General features: G+C 35.6%; 1 protein-coding gene across 9 annotated transcripts in view; it reads right to left on the minus strand.

Moving 5' to 3' along the window:
- POC1B (POC1 centriolar protein B) overlaps positions 1–24,290 on the minus strand; it is a 92,898-nt gene that overhangs the window by 15,487 nt on the left and 53,121 nt on the right. For 4 of the 9 annotated variants that reach the window (XM_079139201.1, XM_079139198.1, XM_079139199.1 and 1 more), the window contains one exon: positions 23,553–23,633. In XM_079139201.1, coding sequence (XP_078995327.1) covers positions 23,553–23,633 — 81 coding nt within the window. The other 5 variants (XM_079139204.1, XM_079139203.1, XM_079139200.1 and 2 more) reach the window with 5 other exon arrangements.

Genomic DNA, 24,290 nt, shown 5'->3' on the forward strand with positions numbered 1-24,290 from the left:
AACTCAGGGCCTTGTGCTTGTGAGGCAAGCACTCTACCAGCTGAGTTATCTCCCCAGCCCAACAATTATTCTTAATTCAAGTTTATTTTAAAATATATATATAAAACACATTTCTGCACTCCCACTTGGCCAAGACTGTCTGTTCAGGGTCTTCTTCACTTGTTCCCTTAACATATATTTTTCTGCCAGGCACAATTCTAAGCGGGAGATCACAGTGGATAACAATGTCCAAGACCCTGCCTTCCTGTAGCTTACACTCCAGGGTCATTGGTCATTTGGGAACTTGTTCATTATTTCCTGCCAAGATTTATGAACTTCTATATTTTATTTTAATTAATTAGTTAATCTTTAGTACTGGGGATTGAACCCAGGAGCACTTTACCACTGAGCTACATCCCCAGTCATTTTTATTTTTTTATTTCGAGACAGGGTTTCACTAAGTTGCTTTAGGGTCTTGCTAAGTTACTGAGACTGGCTGGCCTCCAACTTGTGAGCCTCCTTTCTCAAACCCTCTCAAACTGCTGGGATTACAGACCTGAGTCACCATGCATGATTACATTTTATCTTGAAAAACCATCTTAGTCTTAAAGGAGCTGTGCTCTGCACCCCTAAATTTTCCATCTCTGGGACATGCTCAATGTTTGTTAGAGTACAAATCTAAAATACCTGGGAGGGAATGACTTTTAGGGTATGAATAAATTCCACACACTTGAAACAATCCCATTATTGTCACTTTGAACTACTCAACTCCATATAACAAAGAAAAGCTAAAACTGTACTGAAAATGTCCAGAAGAAAACCTGGTAATCACAGATGGAAGAACAAGTTACTGTAAAGAATTTTTAATGCTACTCATTATCTGTACTCACAAGCATCTATGATCTATATCTACAATGGAACTGGGAAGGTGACATACAGCCCTTATGTACATGGGCCCCCAGTTCCTGGGCTGGCTGCAAAAACTGGGATGAAAGCATGGTAAAGGTGAGTATGGAAACACAAAGGACTCACTGGGAAGTCCTGTCTCATGATTACAGTCTGCATTCCTGATCCTAGGCAGCCACCTCATTCACTGGGGACAATATATGGTTGCCCATGCACATACATTCTCACCCCATAGTAAATAATTCCTGCTCAAAGAACAAGCTTTTCGTTCTTCCTTGCTTCTTCCCTGTCTGCAATGAATTTCTCTGCTACCCTACCCTAGTGTGCCTGAGCCCTTTGCAGCCTCCAAATTTCAGTGTAAATGTCAGGAAAGCAATCCTGAACACTCTAGTAAAGCTGGACCTTCTATTTGCTGGCTTGGCATCCTGACGATTTCCTCGGCAACTGATCAAAGTTTGCAATTATATATCTGTTCCTTGTTTACTGCCTGTCTTTTCCAGTAGACAGTACCATGTCTACTGCTCTCACCACTGTATCCCTGCAGCTGGGATCATATCTAGTATTTAATAGGAACTTGAATGTCTTTTACATACAGATTTTATCACTGTTCTCACAGATGGAAATCAAATTCTCTATAACCAAGAGAGTTTTATTTATTTTTTAATACATATCACAATTTTCCTAAGTATGTACTCACATGGCCACAAGTATCATTGGTCATATTGAAATCACAGTTCCAGTCCTTCCTGGGAAAAGGACTCAATCTAATTAACAAACCAATCTTTAAACTCTGGTGGTTTGTAGTCAAGGTAGTTAGTGAAGAAATGGCAAAATGAAAATGGGGGGAAATGATTTAAAACCATAAACCATCTAAGCAATAAAGGGGCTCTAACATAGCCTAAATAATAAACTTCATTTTTGGGATCAGTCAGCAAATACATTACTATCAAGTGAGAATATGAAAATGAAACAGGGAATAGGCTGAGAACACTAGTACCAGATCTCCACCTGGCAGCAGCAGTCAGCTGGCACATTTGCCTTTCTGGCTTTCAAAGGTATTGGGACCTTCACGTAAGCAGATTCTTTTTCACTAACCAACACTTCCTTTGCATTGTCCGTACAGGGGAAGAGTAAGAGGCATCACTTAGGGAAGTTTCACTATACTAATTCATAAAATTTAAAAAGGTACTGATGTTAACATTCTGGGCCAACAGAATTCTAGCAAATTGAGTCTATAGTGACGGCTCCTCCCAAAACTTTGAGATCCTCTCCTATTTCAAAATTGCTAATATTCTTTTTTTTTTTTTTGAGTACACACTCACTGAGCACCTACCTCATAAGGAGCACCTACCAGTTGTAACTGTGAGTGTGGTATGACGCCTGCCCTCAAAGGATTCTCCACTGTGGGAGAGAACCAAGACAGGGCAGGGCAAGATCCCTCCCCACACCGCCACATCTCAGTCACTGCTAAGCCAGCAAGACAGAAATGATGCAGATTCACAGCCTAAACTAATATTACTTATGTAATTAGCAAAGGAACAGTCAACTATTGTGGTGCTTGATTACTTCTCAAAGTTCACCCGTCATGTATTTCTTTCTTTTTCTCCTTTCCTTCTTCTACCTTTCCCACCCACCACTGTCTGGGCCAGCAAGTCAGAATTAATCACTGGTGCCACTTTGCTTTGTTCTTGCCATGAGTACAGCATTTGTCACTCCTTACTCTATTTGTGTCTACATATTGGTATTTCCTAGAAGGTTATAAACCCCTTTTGAGGGATGGAGTCATAATTTTATCCTCTTTTTTCTCAGGTGTCTAGCCTCATACATGAGACAGGACATAGAAATTGTTGAACTGAATTCAATTGACTGTCCTGCATGAGCTGAGCCATCCACACACAAAAACTAGCATTAACATAGTAGTTGGAGAGAAGTATAAACCTAAGGTAAAGCCAATGCCACTCTCTGCTGGAAATTCCTATCCTTAATGCCAAAGAGCATGATAAGAGAACAATGCATGCATGTATCACCTAACTACAAATCACTTCATGATTTTTGACTGGTAACGGTGTACCTTATGGCTTCTGCTGAATAACACAAGGATTTTTCCAACAAATGTGAATGAAAAAGTAAGAATTTCACTTGTAACAATGATCAGTAACTTGAACTTCAGATATATCTTTAAAAAACTAATGAAAATATATCAGTTTTGTTTACAATCAACATTTCTAGTTTTGCTTTAATTCTGTAAGCACAGAACAAAACAGACAAAAAGCAGAAGAGTCTATCTAAAATTGGTCTTGACAATTTCACCCAAAGTAACTTTCTCATCATGGAAGATTCTAAAATAGTCTTGGGATGGTCACCTGTCAGGGATGTTGTGAGAAAAATACAAACACCATATCAGAAAATTCAACTGAATACCTTTTTGAGTCTACACCTAAGAAGCTGATTTTGCTTGTATTAAAACTTTACATAAAACCGTATTATAGTAGAACCTTTTGGTATTTTCTGTTAAACAACATTGTTAGATTTGTCAAACGGTGAGGCATAGAATTCTAGTTTACTTACTTATATTGCCAAAATAGTATTCCATTGACTATTCCACAAACTATTCCTTCTATTATTAATCAACAATGACTGCTATAGTGAACATTTTAAGTGTCTCCTGTATATAGGCATGAGATTTCTTGCTAGTGTTGAATAGCTAAGTCATGGTTTTACCAGATATTGTTCAAAATGCTAGCATTAACTTAAACTTCTATTAGCAGAAGTCTCTTTTATCTACAAAGTCACAAATAATTGACCATTAGACATCAAATTTTATAAAAATTATGGGCAGGAAACCACACTTCATGACTTTAATTTCATTGTGCATTTCTTAGATTACCAGAAACTTGAACATATTTTATGTGTATATTGATAATTATTCTGTAAATTGCCCACTTAAATCCTCTGCCCACTTTTTAAATTGATCTATTTATCTCTTTTCTAATTTATATTTGAGAGTTCTCTATATATTCTGGATACTGATACTTGTTCTTTATGTGTATGATACATTCCCTACTCTGTGGTTCGTCTTCCCTTTTATGAATTTTTTAAGTAAAAGTTTTGTTTTTAATGCAGTCAAATTTATCAAACTTTTCCTTTATAATTTATTTTGTGTTTCTTCAAATGAAATTCTTGCATGTCCGGAATGCATAAATACATTGTCTTCCTTTGGGGACTTTAAAGTATTACTTTTCACATTTAAGTCTTTAGGTATTGGTTTTTTGTTTCTAGCTAAAAGTACCACAAAGAACAGAATTTTAGTTTATTTTTAAATGCATGATTGTCCCAGCAATCAAGGAACAGAGTATTTAGTGGCTAGTCCATCTCCATAGATCTGCAGTCATCTTCCACATAGCGACTTCCACACCTGTGTGGTTCTGTCACCGGCCTTCTGTCACGGATTCTTACTTTCTCTCTGAAACACCACATGGAGCTTAACAAGGTTCAACCTTCAGAACCATCCTGGCTTTTTTTTCTCCCTCTTTGCTTTGTCATATAAGTTATATGATTAACTTTTTAAGTTTAATTAAACATTTTACTGGGATGCTTATTGGTATTTTCTCAAATTTATAGATTTCAAAATTGACACCTTTATGACCCTGAGCCTATCGATAAAAACAATTCCAAAAACATTGACTACTTGATAAATTTCATGTTATCCTGACACTCGAGTATCTTCTGCACCTCAATTTTAATATGTGTGCTGTAAAATCAAACATTCCATCACCACTTTTTTATGCTAGAAAGTCACCCAAATCAACAGTCAAAGATGTCTTCAAAAACTCTCTCTCTCTCTCCCTCTCTCTCTCTCTGTACTAGGGATTGAACCTAGGAGCACTTTACAACTGAGCTACATTCCCAGTCCTTTTTATTTTGAGACAGAATCTCACTAAGTTGTTTAGGTTGACCTCGAACTTGGAATCCTCCCGTCTCAGCCTCCTAAGCTACTGAGATTACAGGTTTGTCCCATCACAGCTGGCTCAAAAATTTGTATTTTTTTCTTTTTTGTGCCCAGGATTGAACCCAGAGGCACTTAAACACTAACCCTTTTTATTTTGAGACAGGATCTCACTAAGTTGCTTAGTGCTTCACTAATTTGCTGTGGTTGGTTTCAAACTTATGACCCTCCTGCTCAGCCTCCTGAGTGCTAGAATTACAGGCAGCAACACCACACCCAGCTCACTGCAAAGGCTTTCTGACTATAGAACGACTGTGGACCCCTGAACTTTCAGCCTGATAAACAGAACCAACTCCCATTAACCCAGCATTTTCTAACCTTGAGCAGAGCATGCAGGAGGGAGGACAATCACAGGAGGAAGGGGATATTACCTCTCCCCACCACCCAACTGCCTTCATTTTTATGAAACATAAACTTACCACAGAATCAGAAGAATTACTTAGAATTCATTTTTGAAAATTATTTCCCATGCTTCCTTGTTCTCTGAGATAAATAATACTATTCCTTAGCCTTTCTTAAAGGCTCTGTTTTCTGTTTCTCAAAACCCTTCAAGTGGTAAGTTCAAAAGATGTGAGCTGTGTGTTAAAAGTCATGGTTTAATTTTTAAAGATTATATGGAGAAAGTAAGTCATGCTTTGCTTGCTTGAGTAAGACTTCAGCTTCTTTTTTTGTACTTATTTTAATTCTATGAAGAGGTAACCTTAAGGCAGAAATTCATCCAATCACTTAACAAAGATACATTCAAAAAGCTGGCAGGCCGTACAGATCATCCTTTAGAGGACAAATATTTGTTTATTGTTCTATTCATCATCATACATAATATGAACATTCTAGCAGGATTAATGCTAACTGTGGTTACAGAGTAACAGTAATGTGCATTGACAGCTTGGTATTGAGAGTCTTCTGCCCATTTATTATTTATTAAGTCATTTAAAAACCAGTAAAAGTTTTCTATGTGGACTCAGTATATAAACTTTATATTATCTTATATCTAAAAAACAATAAAGTCTTTCTTCATCTTCCTAAAATAGATGAAATCTACCCCTTCTTCAAATCTCTATTACAATTCAAAGTTGCTTCTTAAAGCAATTGTTAATTATTATTTGCATTTCTGCTCTTTGTGATAGCATGAGTATCTGTGACATCATACAATAGGATGGTTGTATAAATGGGACTTCAAGTCACTCAGACTTGGTTTAAACCCTTCTCTCTGGTGTATTAAGAGTACGACCTGGGAGAAGTTACTTGACCTAAGTTTCAGTTCCCTTTCTGTAAAATGGAGATAATAATATTGGGTTATATTACATGGTTGTTGTGAGAAGGTAGGTAAAGATTTAATCTGTAGTTGGTATTAAATTACCCATCATCACCATCATTAATATCGTCACATCTTGTCCTCTTTCCCCTCCACTAGAAGTCAAAATACTTAGACCATTGAGAGTCATAGCTTACTTTTCTTCAGAGAGCTGACAACATGCTAAGTACCTATGTAAGGCCCACAGAGTATAATAAATGAAACTCTTGCTTTAACGATGTTTCTCTATCCATTAAGTTCCACATTTAAAAAAATCTTTCCTACATATATATTCAATTTCTCAAATTAAATAATAAACTATTTAAAGTCAGATAGGAATTAAATGAAAGCTATATTTAATGAATACTGAGTCATAAATAAATAAGTATATTCTAAGTATACACTTAAAATAAAAACTGCTGTTTAACAAACACCAAAGAATTAGGCATTTTCAAATGTAATTTGAGGATGTGAGGGCGATCTGGCTGCGACATCTGTCACCCCATTGATCGCCAGGGTTGATTCGGCTGATCTGGCTGGCTAGGCGGGTGTCCCCTTCCTCCCTCACCGCTCCATGTGCGTCCCTCCCGAAGCTGCGCGTTCGGTAGAAGAGGACGACCTACCCCGATAGAGGAGGACCGTTCTTCGGTCAAGGGTATATGAGTAGCTGCGCTCCCCTGCTAGAACCTCCAATCAAGCTCTCAAATGTAATTTGAAAAATAGTAAAAGATTTCCATTTCCAGATAGCTGTCTGAAAAAATGTTTATAATACTTTGGAAAAAGAAACTTAGCAGGCAAAATTAAAATATCTATATAGAAATTTTGGCTTCATCATCTTAATGAATGAAAAATGATTTTCTGATAATAGCAAAGAAAGTCAGTCTAACATTGAGCAGTTAGATACATAAACTTCATCTCAAATGTTTAATCCTTTGATAAAAACTAAAGATTATGTAACAGGACACAGTTGAAAAACTATGGCATAAAAGTCTCCAGAAAGTATAGCATTCTTAAATGACTTATGAATAGAGTATCAGTAACAAATATTTCATCATAAGTAACTGAAAATAAGATAACAACACTATGTTGTTTAATAGAGATATATTTTCCCTTCATACTTTATGTGTGTGTTTTGGAGGCGGGGATCCTGGGGATTAACACTGGGCCTAGGCAAGTACTCTCCCACTAAACTACATCTCCAGACCTTTACATTCTATTACAGACAGAGTCTAAGTTGCTTAGGCTGACCTTGAACTTCAGATCCTCCTGCCTCTAAACCTTTTTGTATGTAAAAGTATGTGTTCTTTTCTTTTCTTACTTTGCTGATAAAACCAAAGACAATAAAAATAATGACCCTGGTTATTATTTTTTTTAAGACTTTTTTCATAATAGTTACCATGAGGAAAATAGCTCAGGAAAAAAAATATTTGAATACCACACATAAAACTCAGAGAATATTTTCATAGATGCCAGGAGTCTGAGAAATATGAACGTGAAAGATACAGAATCATGACAATTTATCTTTATGCTCAAACTCAGATGAGTAAGCAGGAAGTTCTCAATGAGGAAGTCATGACACCACCAAAGCCTGTTCATTATGCACAGCCAGTAAACATAAGGAGTTTCTTTCTATTTCATATTTCAGTTCTGTTCTTTACCAAATAATCGGTATTATTAAAATAAGCAGTCTTCTAATGATCCTTTCTGATAATTAAGATGCAAATGATATCTATCATAATTATCCCATTTACTATGAAGTTTAGGAGTCACCATTGGGAACCCAATGGCCTGATTAATTAAAGACTCTTAATTCTAAGTTTTCAGACTTTTTTTTTTTTTTTTTTTTTTTTTTTTTGGTATCAGAAATTGAACTCAGGTTCTTAACCATGAGCCACATTTCCAGCCCTTCTTAAAATATATTTCATTTAAAGACAGGGTCTCGCTAAGTTGCTTAGGGCCTTGCTAAATTGCTGAGGCTCACTTATTTCAGTATACATCACTATTACTAGACTTGGTTTTTCCTTTGTACATTTACATTGCTCGGTATATAACAGGTACTCAGAAAATGTATTGAATAAAAGAACAAATTTATTCTAGTTTATTCCTTAGCTCACTTTTCCCTCTCTTTAAAGGTCACCAATAGCCAAGTCTGGTGACACATGCCTATAATCCCAGCTATTCCCAAGGCTGAAGAAGGAGGATCACAAGTTCACAGGCAGCCTGGACAACGTAAAGAGACCCTGTCTCAAAACAAAATAAAGAGCTAGGGATGTTGCTCAGAGGTAGAATACTCCTGGGTTCAATCCTTCCTTAGTTACTGTGCCAAAAACAAAACAAAACAAAACAAAAAAAAAAAAAGAAAGAAAGAAAGAAAGAAAGATTACCAGTAATCTTGGCTAAATTCAGCAAAGGTTTTTCAGTCCTTTTCTGGACTTTGAGTCATATTGACTTTTACCATTTCTTCTCCCTTGGCTGCCATAACACTATGCTCTCTGGTTTCCCTGCTTCCTCCTATCCCTTTCTCTGCCTCCTTTGAAGGCTTATCCTGTTTCATCACACTGTTTTATTTAAATTCCTCCAAGCCCAATCTTAAGTATTTTTTAAATATTTTTATTAATATACATATTTTTAGTTGACATAGTAAATGCACACATTTATATGGTACTGTGTAACATTTCATGTATGCAATGTACAGTCAGATTGGGGTTAATTGTATCTATTGCATGAGACACATGTTATTTGTGTTGCCAGGCCCTCTTTGTTACTCTGTACTCTCAGTCTCATCTAAGCCTGATACTTTATTTGCCACATACATGCAGAATACTCTCACATTTTATTTTCAGTCCAGATCTTTCCCTTAAGCTCCAGATATGTGTGTACTATGGCATACCTGCCAGGTACTCCTGAATGTTTCAAAGACATGAAACTCAACATATCCAAATTGGAACTCAGGATAGAAAATTTTAGAAATCCCCTACATTAATGAATGGTACATCATTGTCCAAGGTAGAATTTAAGAATTATCCTTAATAATCTTCCTTTCCTTCCAACTCATTACAAATCTTATCAATTATACCACTTATGTATCTATCGAATGAATTCCATTCTATTGATCTTCACTAAGATAATCCTAATGCCAGTTATTTTCAGTTTTTGTCTGGACTACTACTGACTTTCACTCTGAACCAGTTTCCATTTGTCTATTCTGTTGCTGGGAAGATATTTGCAAGCTGAAAAGGACCAAATGTTTAAAAGGCCTGCATGCCTAGTTCCTACAATCTTTTTCAGGCTTGGCTCACTGTAATGCCTTGCCCATCCCTGGACCCAATTCCTAGACTAGACCAAGCAGGGCAGCCTTTGCATGCCTGTCCTCTCTAATGAGAACTTTCTAGTACTCCCAATCCTCTTACTTCAACACTTATTGAAGCTTGAGATCAGCACTTTTATAACTGATTTTAAGATACATGAATCACCCGGGGATCTTACTAAAATGCAGGGTATCTTTTGGTTAGGTCTGGTGTGGGACTTGAAAATCTACATTTTTACTAACTTTCCAAGTGGTGCTCTAGCAAACTGTCCACAGGTCACATTTGGAGTAGCAAGGTTTTAGATTTTAGCTCCACCCCATCTCACAGGGCATCTTTCTCTGAGCCCACCTGATGCATACTAGTGATTAGTCAATCCTTCAGTTTATATTCTCAACATACCAGGTGATGGTCCATGATAGCTTTTGCAAAGCACATTAGCCCACTCACAGACTCCCCACCCCCACTTTGACCTAGAGTCTGGCATGTTTGTTTTTCACAAATCAGCAATGTCCACTGAGCCAGCCCCTGACTTAGGCTGAGTCATTTTCCTTCATGATACTGACATCACAAAATTCATGCCCTAAGCTTTGCTCCTACAGACACCCAGCTCATCTCTGAGTAGCATTCTGAAAGATTTTCTATTTTTGCCAAGATTCACTATTTGGGGTCTAAAGAGCAATGGGCAGAAGAGTAATTAATTCCCTATGTACTGTCTTTCCAGTCTAATGAGCTGGTTGGCCCTAGTCTCTATGCAGCAGTCTACCAGTACTGTAGATTCTTTTGTACCAGGTACGTAAGTAGCAGAGAAAATAAGCAAATGCCAGCTCTTGTGGTCAAATCCAAATCTCTTGCCCTGGGGTGGAAAATGGCTAGGGAAAGACTGGTGGTAAGAGTGGAAGATACAAATTTTTAGTATATCCATTTTTTTTAAACTATTTAAATTCTTTAAAAATTCATTTTCTTTACATTTAGGGAAAATTGACTAAAAATATGGTAAGAAAAATTACATGAGTTAGTGGTTGGACAGAATAGTAAGAACCTTTGCATGAAAGAAGTAGTGGGGAGATATAATGAAAGAGTAATTAAGCACAAAATACACGACAGGCAGAAGCAATATCACCGTTGCCAAGAGAACCGCCTGGAAAGAGTGCTAAAGTAGAAACTAAAAATAAGCAAATATATTCACAAACACGGTCATAGTTAGGGATATAAAACCTGTGACTGTCATTTCCTTTGAATAATAAATACAAAAAATAATTATAGCACTTAGTAGTAGAAATAAACAGATTTTAACACTTAAGTATTCCTAATATATTAGAGAACTGTTCTCTAAATCAACAGTTTCAAATACATTATTGTGAGTAATAATTTATTTTGAAATTAAAACGTTTTTTCTCCATTCTATTTGATAAAGCTGCCCAGATACTCAGATCAAAAATATTTTCAGACACGATTTTATATTTTTAAATTTTCTTATGTCTTTGAATTGCATATCGGACAAAGATTGCTTTTCCCACAGGTGAGATATGAAGGCTAGGACTCTTAATACATTAGTGCCCCAAATGTAAAAATAGCCACCTGTTTATTACTTTTATAATGCACAGAGCACTTTGTAGAAATAATTTCTATAAAAGGAAAGAACAAAATAATTTTAAAATAGTGTTAAAATCTTAAATTTCTTTTAGTAATTTTACCACACACTCAAATGTACAAAAACTACACAGAATTTTCTGAAAGTACAAAACAGGAAGAGTACTTCTTAAATTCTTCAGATTTCAACTGATATTCCAAAGCACACAACTGTCTTCACTTGATTTTAATGACACATTTACAATTCTATTTTAAAATAATGAATTGTTTTAATTATGTAACATTCTGAAATTTTGTTAAATCATTATCCTCAGAATGCATATTTCTAAATTTAGAATATCATTTACTCAGTATGGTACTTTGCCTCTTGCTAGATTTAAAATAAGTTTAAAGTAAGTTTATTTTACCTAATATTAACCTTGGAGAATGGAAAAAGTAGGGTAAATATTCATTGTACTGAACCTGAAGTTTCAAATGGAGGAACTGCCCAAGTGAACTACAAAATTTCTTTGAAAGTTCCAACCAGGACAAGGAATTACAAACTCACACACACAGTTCTGCCACATAATCAGTCCAAGACATGTAAACTGAGAAGCTGTGAATATGGAGCCTGGGTCCCTTGGAAAAATGGTTACTCATGCTCTGAGCAATAGTAATAGCAAGGTGGGGAGAAGTTGGAAGAAACGCCTGGATTCCGCAAACAGTTACATAGCTATACAAGTACTTCAAATTACTAGGAAAAAAACAAAGAACAACCAAAATATTATGGGGGTAGGCATGCTTTTGAGTCCTGCCCACAAGATTTCTAAAACAATAAGCTGAGGATATTTACCAAAAAAATATAATTCTGTTTAAAAATAAAAGTCAATGGAAAATAGCATTTACTTTATAAAAATCACACTAACCAAATCTGATGTAAAGTGATATTTTCATCTACTCCACAAAGGAAATAAACGTGCACCCACCAGAACTTACAGCAATAATACCACCAAATAAAACTTAAATACACACAGTTCTTGCCACACAGAATTTCCTCTCCTAAAAACTGAACACACAAAAGTGAAAATTAGTGATGGGCAGGGGTACAAATCTGGGGGGTATAGAGAACAGTAACAAGACTGCCAACAGAGGTAAAGTCACTTTATCATTATAAAAGACATTTAAGATGTGATAGATGAACTAATTATTCATACCAGGAAGCTATATTCATGTGATCAGGCTTGAGCACCTGTGAGAAACATGCCAAGTGGCACACCTTTTGGATAATCAATATCTTTAACACAACTGTTTGTTTATTTTTAATGAGAATTCTAACACTATGCTAAAGAACTTTGCTCATTAAAGTATAGTATATATCTAGAATTTAACTACTTGGCAAATGGAAATAGGCAAAATGTAAAATCTTAAAGTGGGCTCAAAGACCAATAACTTACTAGCATTGACTCTAGGGCTGATTTCTCCACCTGTTTCATCACTGGATGTCCTTAGCACTCATGTTTGTTTTTTTCTCCTATACTGAGCAGGCCTCTTTAGCTACAGTACTACAGTGAAGAAATATTTACTTGGGTTTAAACCATGTGGACAACAAGGGCAAGTGGGTGTCTTTACCTGTTGTGGGGGCAGTTGGGCCTTGGTGCTAGTCAGATCCAGGTCTTGCTTGCCTTCCTTATTTCCTCACTTCTGGGCAGGTTGCCCAACCTCTTGAAGGCTAAATTGCGGAGTGAGAGAATCTATGTGCATGCTCAAGTGAAAAGGAAGGTAAAATGCTAAGTAGACTATAAAAATGGTGGCTATTTCTATGGGAACCACAGGTATGTGATGAGAACATTCCTAAATCTGATGCAGTGAAAAATGTAAAAGACTTTTCTATATGCTACGTTCCTGGATGAGCAATTCAAGGTGGTAAAGTAGGTAGTTCTCAAGTTATTTTATAAGTCTAATGACAAGTCAATCAACATCTCAGTGCAATATTTTTTGAGAACAGATAAAATAATTCTCAAGTTCATGTAGATAATAAAGAGCAAGAATATTTTCAAAATTAATGGCAAAACTGAAAAATATTTTAAAGAAATATTCTAAAGCTATGACAACAATGTCTGAGAATGGATCAAGAACAAACAGAATAATAAGATAGCAGTCAGTTTCCAAAAGAAAATAATGTTTAATGAAGGTAATTCACATTGGCAAAGAAAGAAACAATACAAATTTGAGGGCACACTGTTAACTAAATTTGTACCTCATACCTGAATTGATGTACCTGGAATTTAAGATTTTATTGTTAAAAGTAAATTCTTAAAAATAATAGCTAAAGGTATGTTTGGGATTTAGGAAGGGACTTTTGTTGCATAGAATCCAAACAAATTGTAAAATGCAAACAATATAGTTTTCAAATAGTTAATGCAGCTAAACCTATCAATGTTCAGAAACAAAATTTAAGTGGAAATGACAAACAAGGAAAATATATTTGCAGCATATGGCAAAGGGTCAACCCTTTGCATTAAAATGACTTGAAGATCGATTTTTAAATGTACAACAGGAAAATGAGAAAAGTATACAAATAGGCAATTCTCAGAAACACAAGTGAACATAACTGTGAAAACGTTAAAAGTTGCCAAGTCACTAAAAAATGGAATTCACTTGGTAATATCTTACTAAGCTTTTTTAAAAAGTTTTTTTATTTAATAGAATTTGACCTTTATTTTTTACTTATTTGTTTTTTATGTGGTGCTGAGGATTAAACCCAGTGTCTCACCCATGCTAGGCAAGTACTGTACCACTGAGCTACAACCTCAGCCCTTTACTAAGTTTTTAAAACTTTTAAAGTACATAATAACAAAAATACACTGCCTAGTATATTTAAAAGTGTAGGAAATAAAAAATTTCATGTGTATCAGTATTTATACTGATAGGAATCAGTATTTATTTGCTCATTCTAGAGTGAAGTTTGCCTTATAAAGTTTTTTTTAAAATGCCTACCTTGCCAGATGCGGTAGTGCACTCCTGTAATCCCAGCGGCTCGGGAGGCTGAGGCAGGAGGATCTTGAGTTCAAAGCTAGCCTCAGCAAAAGTGAGGCACTAAGCAACTCAGTGAGACCCTGTCTCTGGTAACTGCCCCACACCCCCAAAAAAGTGCCTACCTTTTATCCAGTACTCCCTGTATAAAACAGAGTATGTCTCTTGGCTCCAAATCCACTTTACCAAACTCTGTTTTGTATTACAGAGACTAGGGCTCTGAAAACTAGAGTTTTCTCTTGTCAGTTGGTTTCCTATCTGAATCTGTTAATGGGGGACAGGAGATAGACACCAGAGGCCAGAGAAGAGAGGGGAGACTTGTTCCTCCCTGATTGCTGTTTCCCAGAGCCTCTTGCCGCAGCAGCTCTAAACACCCTGGATATTCTAGCATTACCTGGCTGCTGCCCCTTGTACATTTGGCCTTGGTTCCATAGGGTCTGAGCTCCTGGGACTAGAGGACAAGGTCTCCTGTCCTAGTGTCTGGATTCTAATAACCCCCACCTCTTCCTGGAAGACTACATTTCAAAAGTTAACAATGGTTGTCTCCTGGCAATACTTTTTTTTTCATTTTGTGAGAGGATATAGGTGTGTGTTCTCATTTAAATTACTATTTATTCTTTGTAGAATTAAGAAAGTTACTTCTTTAGAAACATAATACACAGTAGGTAAAAGCACATATTCCAAAGCCAAATAAGAGTTCAAAACCAAGCACTGTTACTTATTGGTGAGATAAACTTGGACAAATTCCAATGCCCAGGTTAGTAAGGAATTCTGTTGAACAGATAAACACACTTTTCCCTTTACAAAATTGTTATACTTTTTTCATATGATGGTATGTATTTTCATATATATGGAATATTTTTACCTGTGACATAGTGAAATACAATTTTTGGCTTTTTAACTTGATTAAACTTGAAATAATTGCAAACTTAGAAGTTGCAAGAATAATAAAATGTTTCTTCAGATTCATCAAATTTGCCATCTATCTAGGTAATTTTTTTTCTGAATCTTTTGAGAAGTTGCAGACAGAAGTTGCCCCTTACCCTCATATACTACAGTAGGTATGTCCTGAGGACAAGTCCATTCACTCGCATAACCATGGTATGATTAGGAAAATAAGGAAATTTAACATGATACTATTATTCCATCTAACATTTTGCCACTTATTTGAATACTGTCCTGTAAAACAATTTTTCCACTAGTCCAGAGTCAAATTCACAATCACAAAGTTTTTAGTTGTAATTAAACAAAGAATGGGGTATATACCATTTCATCTGTTAAAATTACTTAACTAATACCTTATTAAAAGACATTTGGTTTATGTTCCTTTTTGTTGTTATAAATAATGGTGGAATAAGCACCCTTGCATAAAAATCTTTGTGTGTATATCTTATTTCTTTGAGATGATTTACTATGTATCATTCAGGGTTCAGCAAGAAAGTAAAAATGACAACAGTTATTTTAACAGAATTAGTTTAATACAGGGAGCTGGTTAAGGTGGCTTAGAAATCTGTAAAAACAGAGAACTCTGAGGTAAGAAGACATAGTTAATGCATGAAACAAGTACCTCCCTAGGGCAAGGAAACTAAACAAAAAGGTTGGGTTATTAGAAACTAGACACTTGGAGGGCCCTTGCTGAACTGAAATGGTTTGTTCACAAGGAGGAAAAGAGGAATGTTCATTAAAAAGACATTCTGAAAAGGAAAAGGAAATGCCTGGCATTCCTTCTCCATCTCCTCTTCAATTTAAAACAAACAAGTAACTCTTATGTGCTCCAGCAAAATACTCCAAAGAAATACATAAAAAGCAAAAGAAATTTGTCATCATAAATACTGAAACCTACCAAAATTCTGAAGTGGTTCAGAAAAGCTTTAAAAGTATATATGATTCCCTACACTATATACAACCATAAAGCTCTAATAAAAAAGAATACATATGATTATAAAATCTGAGTTTTCTAATGGTCACATCATCTCAAGCAAATGAGAAACAAAATACTGTTGGAATTAGGAAAAAACTGGAAATCAAATTATTCTAAAACATTCATTCATTGAAAAAGTCACTTTGAGTCAACCTAAATTTTAAGTGTTAAAATTTTAAATTTATAAGTTTGATTTGTGTTTGAGAATATATCATGTTTTCATAGTAGTAGATATCTTCTACTGATGTCTGACTGTCTCAGAAAGCAAAAGGAAGGAAATTGAAAAAGACAAAGAACTAGGTAAGGACCACCAGTGGGCCTCAAGAGCCAATTAACCAAGATTATAAGGTTTTAATTTCTCTAATATATTTTACATAACTTGACTTCATAAAGCACAAAGAACTGACTGATACGTTTGTTTTAGCAGACTTGCTGAGTATATCCACCAAATAATTTACTGTCCAGAGATCAAATGGAAAAGGAGCAGAGTCAATCAGCTTCACCATTTATACAGTATCAAATAATTAAAAACCAGATGGGTAGAAAGAAGAGGTAAAAGCTAAGTTCGCCTTTCCCTGAAACTCCAACAGCCCACGAATGGCATGTGGCTCCCTAGTAAACTGTGCTCTGGGTCAGCAGGAAGCTCTTGTGCTGATGGTCCAGGAGACAGCACTTTTCAGAGTGCCACCCTCATCATTTCCTGTGTGAAAAGCTCACTGCTGTTCTTGCATTCCTCAGGTTGCATTTCTTCTCATCTCAGAGGATGTTGCTCTTCCACAGGAAGAGGAAGAAACCAGTTGTTGCTGGATGTGTGGGCTGAGAGCTGTCGGGCATTTTCAGCATGCCTCAGTCTCAGCTGTGGGAACCCGGGATGTGGCTTAGATTCCCAGGCCTGGAACCCTCGCTATTGCTGAGGCAGTCAAGAGTCAGTGTTTAGAAATACAGTATCTCAGGAAGTTGGAAGGCAGAAATAATACCTGAAACTTCACCATCTCCAGTTCCCAGACATGTGCTAATTTTCTAAAGGAAATCATAAAAAGTATTTACTCGGTTGGACTTCCAAACAGCACATTTATAAATCCTTTTGGATATTTCCTTTTTTAAAAAAACAACACATTTCATATAGAAAAGTTTAAGTTCTACATCACTTTTGTCAGTAGGAATGAGTACCAGTCTCACTACATAAAGTATATTAACTAGAAAATTCATAAAAATTGAATTCATATAAAATTATTGATAAATTCATTGTTTTCTTTCCCTGTGACTTTGAAACTTAACGAGAAAAACTCAAATTAGTAAATATTTCAGTATATCTTAATTAAACACTTAGGACTTAGTTATTGTCACTTTTATTAAAGAGCACATTTAATTTGGAAGAAAGAAAGAAAGCCTCTGACCTGTTAACTTATTTTTTTTTTCAGTAACTTAATAAATTTTACAGCTAGTCTCATCAGCTATACTTGTCTCTTTGAAAAAAGGTGCCATGTTCCTTCAACAAATTCAACGATTTTAGTTGTTATTGTTGAAATTTCAAGCACTTTTTTTTTAAAAAAAAAGGTCAGCCTCACATTCACAACTGTTAGTAGTTTTTGTAACATATGGGTCATGATGTGCTTCAAAAGCAAAGATCTAACCAATTTGGAAACCATTTCTTCCCCATTCCTAATATTTTCTTTCCTCTATTTTAAAGATTGAACCCAAGGAAATAAAAAAGGTGTTTTCTATTTCCAAATGGCAGGAGAACTATGAAAATGTATTTCTCCTCACTTACTTGTGTTAATATTACATATATCCTAATTTGTAAATGCCTTTGACAATTTAATTATTTCACATATTTCAATTTCAAAGGGATATGTTTTTAATTATTTCTTAAATCTTCTAAAAATTCCTCTTATTCCATCAAGCATCTTAGTACCTAACATTTAACTTTTTGAATTGATGCACAAAAAATTAGTGTGTCCCACTTGACATATTTATTATCATTTGAAGTTAAGACTAACAGTCTTTTAGTGAAAGAAAGATAAATTGAGGGAGGCACCAACTAGTGAGTTCAAAGGCCTGGATTCTACTAATTCCTATGTGTGTTTCCTTTCATACTCTCACAGTAGCAGGGGCAGGAGAAAGATACTGCAGGGCCTCTGACCCAATGCTTGAAGATATCATAAAAATGCCTGTTTCCCAAAGCTTAGGAAGCAGCCACAAAGTTACAAACATACTTAAGTTTCAGAAGTCATTATGCACTAAATTTATAAATCATTGCAGCTTTATAAGCTGTTGCAAAATTAAAAACTTTAAAAGAACCTCACCTACCTCCAGTCTAGAAGATGTCTATATGTAAATTCAGGAAAGTTGGCATACAGAAAAGTAGAGAATTCAGGAGGTTTGTATAGCATGATTTTTATCAACTTTCCTAGAAAAATAAAGGGGGAATCTAGGGACAATAAATTGAATATGCCACTTTATACTTTTAAAATCATAAATTTTAGTTTTGAGACATTTAAGTTTGCATACACTGTGTTCTTTCAAGTAAGTCTTTCCAAATCTTTGCTTACATAAGCAGTTAGGAACTGAAATAACTGAACTAGTTACGCAATGTTGTCTGGTAACCAGGATGCACTGTTGCCACAACATCCATGGAAGCATTCTCTCTGTATCTGCTAGTCTACTCTTTGTGTGTCCATATAGTTTGTCTATACATTAATATTTTTCTGATGGCATATACCACATGATAATCTCCGTGAAACCTTTTTCTTCCTAAAAAATAGGTCAATGCAAAAATCGTTCCAAAAAGAAACTTTGCTGAAAAACGCAAATCTAAATGTCATTTAGGAAGGTGTGTGCTTCCCAAAGTCATGGAGACGGGAGAATGTCTCTTGCACTGATTCAGCTGATGGCTTTTCCTGATCCTAGAATTGAAGACAGGAAAACCACAATGCTTTTTTTCCCAGCAGCCCCTCTGTCAAAACAAAGCAGAGCCAGGAGATATTCTCAGCTACCCTGAGATTACTTAGGGCTACACCTTGCTGTCCCTGGGGAAAGGAGATAGGGAATCCCACAACTGACATCCAATCTGTCAGGAAATCCTCTTGGCTCTGCCTTCAAAATGTATCCTGAATCAGATCCTTTATCACTACCTCCTCTCTGCAGCCACCCTGGGTCAAGCTGCTTGCCTCTTGTCTGATTATTCCATTGACTTTTTAATGAGTCACCTGTACCCTGATCACCACCTGCAGCCTCTTGTTCTCACACAGCAGCCACAGTGGACTTGTTAAGGCATAAGTCAAATGATGTCCCTCCTCTACAGAAATCACTCTGGTGGCTCCTATATCACTCCAGATCTGGCCTTCTATCACTGTTCCCACTCAACTGGAGTGCCCTTTCCAGATACCCACTCTACTTGCTCTCTTTGTGCCTGCAGTTTTTTACTTAAATGCCACCTGTCATGTGCATCCTGGCCTGGTCATGCATCTGAAATTGCAACCCTCTTCCCATCTGCCTTTGGTAATTTTTTCACCTTTATGTTTTTCTGGTCCACTATAGTATAAAGTTTGTTTATTTACTTATTTTTCTAATTTGTAAACTGCCTCTTTCCTGAGGAGAACTGTAGAGTAGGTATCTTTGTTTTGTTCATTTCTTCAAAGCTAAGAATGGTGAGTGGCACAGGATTGTTATCTGATAAATATTTATTGAGAAGTGTATGTGTACATGAGTGGGTATCCTCACTGGGATTTACCACATCTGCCATCTGTTGAGGTAGGCAACATAAAGACCCAAAACGGACTGACACACTTTTACAACCATGGTACATATTTTCGTTTTCTTTGGAGGCATCTACTTTTAACGAATGAGTCAGGTCAGAGACTCATCAAAAGTTTTCTTCTAGAAAAGTCCTCCCATTTCCTCCAGTCCAATAATGACCTCTTCTGAATACTCCCATAGCAACCATTCTTTGACAATCATTTACTGTAGGAACTATGTGTCTTGAAAGTGACTTGCTTCCTACATGATTATTTCTACCTGGCTACGTTGCATGCCTCTTGGGTTCAGACAACCATCTTGACACCACCATCAGCATCTCAGGTAATGCCTTCATGAAGTATATTCTTATTTTGATAATGGAATAACACTATGTTAGATACTTGATTCCTTTTCTACAATGTAGGCCTCCAGTTTATTGTAAATAATTAATCAGAACTGAAATACTATTCCTAATTCTATAGAAAAGCATATGTATTACATCCACACTCTGCACAACTCCAGAATAGAGATAAGAACACTGTGTCAGCTCTCTCAGAACAGTCCAGTGCTTTGACAATCAAAGGAACAGCAAGATTATCAACTTCATTTTGTTCATTTGTAAGACAAATTAATAAAATGAATACATCAAAACTTAAGAATACAATTTACCCAAAGCTAACAAAACTTGCAGTAGTCCTATAGTATTTCAAAATAATTTATACTAAGTTTAAAAACAACAATAACTTCTTCTTGGTTCAGGATTATAGCTCTGTGCTACAATCCCTAGCAGCATAAAAAATAAACACAAAATCAAAAAACAAAACTTCATATTCATCCATTTTTGGAGTAAATAAAGAAGGAGCCTGGAGTATTCCATGAAGCCACATCAATGCTAATGCCCTAGTACAATTTGTGTGTGTGTGTGTGTGTGTGTGTGTGTGTGTGTGTGGTGTTGGAGATTGAACCCTGCATGCTAGGCAAGTGCTCTGCCGCCCAGCTACATTCCTGACCGTTTTATTTTTCATTTGAGACAGGGTGTTGATTAGTTGCCCAGTCTGGCCTTGGACTTGTGATCCTCCGACCTCAGCCTCCTGAGTACTCGGGGGTCATAGGTGAGCGCCTGTAGGTCAGGTAAGCATTATCTTTTTATGTCCTATCTTGATTAAATGAACTTCTGAGGAAACTTTTCCAGTCTGAAAATGTCAAACAAACCCTCAAAAAAAAAAAAAAAAAAAAAAAAAAAAAAAATCACAACAACAAAAACTATCTTTAAACACTGTTTTTTTTTTTTTTGTTTGTTTGTTTTTTGAATTTCCAATATTTCTCTGGGTTTTTAAATTAAAATCACATGCACAGTTGACCAAAAATATTTAGTGTAATTGTGCTCCATGGGAAAGTAGAAAAAAATCTCTTTTATAGTTATGTCTGATTTGTTGTTCAGAAGCAAAAGAAAAACAGTCAATGTATAAAGAAGACTATGGATCAAGAATTACTTCTAATACATTAATGAGAAGGCAAACATTTTAAAAATTAATCTCACTTTAGTGTTCTAATCAATTATCTATCAGGGTAATGAAAGATGCATAAATTGACAATTTTTTAAAAAGTCTTTTAGAGATACACTTCATAAAAACTAAGCACTTTCTGAGCATCTATGTCTTTAGAATATGTCAGTGAAATTAAGTATTTATGCCATGCCTAGAGAGCAAGCAGTTATCTTCCAGATTATAAAACAACCTATCTGAATGGGATAGATTAAATGATCTTAATCTCAAACCAAGTTATAGAAAATGAGATTTTGTGTTCCTGTAGTTTCTTGTTTGCTTGCTTTATTTTTATATAGCAGCAAGTATACAACTCACAGTGAAAGCAGGGTCTTCTTTTAATGCTTATACATTGGATAGACCCATGTGAAGTCATTGATGTTAGACTGTTTTTGTCTTCAAAATGACAATTTCATATAATGTACCCTAATATTATCCCTTCTGTGGATAATAATTATACTCTTCAATCTTACTCTGTTTTATAAGAGAACTGCTAAATTTGTCATGTGCTTGTTATAAAAACTAGTCTTCTCAAAGTCCCACATATACTGCATTCTCTGCGTTAGGGTTCTAAGATGTAGACTAGTTGACTTTGGCACTGCTGGATTTCTAGGTTGCAGTTTTGCCCACCTCCCTACTACACTGCCTATCAAGAATGTCTGCATTCCCGAGTCATGAGGACCTGCAAAGCTGGAAGGGTACTGAGAGCAAGACTAAGTCTCAAAAGGTGCGACAAAGACTTCTAATGATCTGTGATATTTTTAGGCCACAAATAGTCAATTTTAGTCTACTGACTACCTCACAAGGAGGCAATTCATCTCATAAACCACCTCTCTTTTGCTGCTTCTCATTATAGTGTGAAAAACCCAACTCACCAAGCTGTGTGAGTTTCAATGGCATGTTTTTTGTTTTTTGTTTTTGTTTTTGGTACTGGGGATTGAACCCAGAGGCACTTAACTACTGAGCCACATCCCCAACCTTTTTTTGTATTTTATTTAGAGACAGGGTCTCACTGAGTTGCTTAGGGCCTCACCAAGTTTTTAAGACTGGTTTTGAACTCATGATCCTCCTGTCTCAGCCTCCTGAGCTGCTGGGATTACGGGCATGTGCCACCGCTCCCAGCTCAATGGCATGTATTTTGAGTAATTTATTGAGCATAAATGCATTGAGAACCTGCTATAAGCCAAGCACAATGGCAAAGCTAAGTTGCTTAATTTTTAATTTGATGTTATTAATGCAGAAATGCTGGTAGGGTTACATTGTAAACATGAATAGTGGAAGAGTCGAGACCAAGGACCAGTTTGAGGTTCTTGTCACTTGAGTTCTGGACTTCTCTGGCAATCAGCCCCTTGACTGCCATCATTTGGTTCTTGATACTGACATTTCTCATGAGAGATGTAAGAGCTTTCTCTGCTGTGTGATTAACACTGAAAAGACCTTTGAATAGTCAGAGTGTTTTCTGGTATAAGATAGACTCTATAAAATGATTTGGTCCTCCGCAGAATTCCTCTACAGTAATTACCATTCTTGAGATTGGGGAGTTTGGCATGTTATAGTGTCAGGAATTTCTGTTCTGTTTTGTTTGCTTGTTTAGTTTTGCTTCCTCTTTTGTTCACACATTGAAAATTTACCCCAAATATTTAACAACAGTGACACCTTAACAGCAGTGCCACCAAAGACAATGCTACTCTTCCCATTTGTTCGTAACACTAGTTTTGCACTAACTAGCAGGATTGACTGTGGCAATAATTTGCCTCAAAAAGATTAAACTGACTTCTAAGTTGAAAGGTTCAAACTTTTCTCAATCTTTGGAGCCTTTGGCCATATCAAGTTCTAAGAACTAGAAATATTCAATTTCTGGGTAATACATCAAGAGATTAACAAAGTAAAATGACTGCTATTCCTCTAACTTCTAAGGAGAAGTCTAGAAGTAAGTTTAGTACATCTAGAAACAAAGTGGGGAATCTGTTCTGCGACAGCAAGTGAAATGTCACCTGCATAGTTCCTTAATAGGTAACCAACTGCACAGAGCACAAGGCCTTCAAAGTGAAAGCTATTCTGAAAGTTGGCACTTCTCCCCCTTGTGGCTGTTGAGAGATACTGTACGTGCAACTTTTTGTATAAGATTTTTCTATGCTAAAATGTTAGACTACTTAGCCCACATTTTATCCTTGCCGTCACATACTTTTTAAGGAAATAGGTTGCATCAGATTGAATTCCATTTAAATATAAAACAAAGAAACAAAAAACTTACTGTGGTAGAATCAAAAGAAAGGATGTCCACAACAGGGGGAGTAGAAATCTGTAAATCGAGTACTTCAAGCTTTGGATTAATCTGCATATATACATAAAAAAAGTTAGTATGACTTTTTTTAATACCACAAGAAACTGGATGCTATTTGTATTCAGAAACTGGATAAAAACAACATTTGCAAAATATTAGTCTATCAAATATATCCATTAAAAAAAGACTATAAAAAAGTTGAATTTATCCCAGGAACATAAGGTAATTTTTACATTAGAAATCAATGTAAATCACCTATAAAGGAATATTATAAATAAAATAAAATGACCCATCTCAAAAGATATAGGAAAAATCCTAGTCAGTCTATTATGACAAGAAATGAAATAAAGTATTAAGATGTAAGAATTTTAAAAGAGAAAATAAATTTTCATCGATATATAAAATAACTACCTATGGAAAAATCCCAAAAGAATCTATTGCTAAATCATTGGAACTAGTAAGAGATTTTTACAAAACTACTAGTCCCCAAATCAAGATACAAAATCAATTGTATTTCTGCATTCGAGCATACACTTAGAAACATGAAATTTAAAAAGACATCATTTATGATAACATAAACATTCTTAAATACATTAAAATAAATATACAAAGATGTATAAGACCATATGGGGAAAAAATAAAACTTATGTTAAAATAAAAGAAGACTCAAATAGAAAGTCATGCTATAAAGAGTTCATTAGTATATAC

This window comes from Sciurus vulgaris (genome assembly GCF_902686455.1).
Source record: "Sciurus vulgaris genome assembly, chromosome: 5".
Taxonomy (NCBI): Eukaryota; Metazoa; Chordata; class Mammalia; order Rodentia; family Sciuridae; genus Sciurus; species Sciurus vulgaris.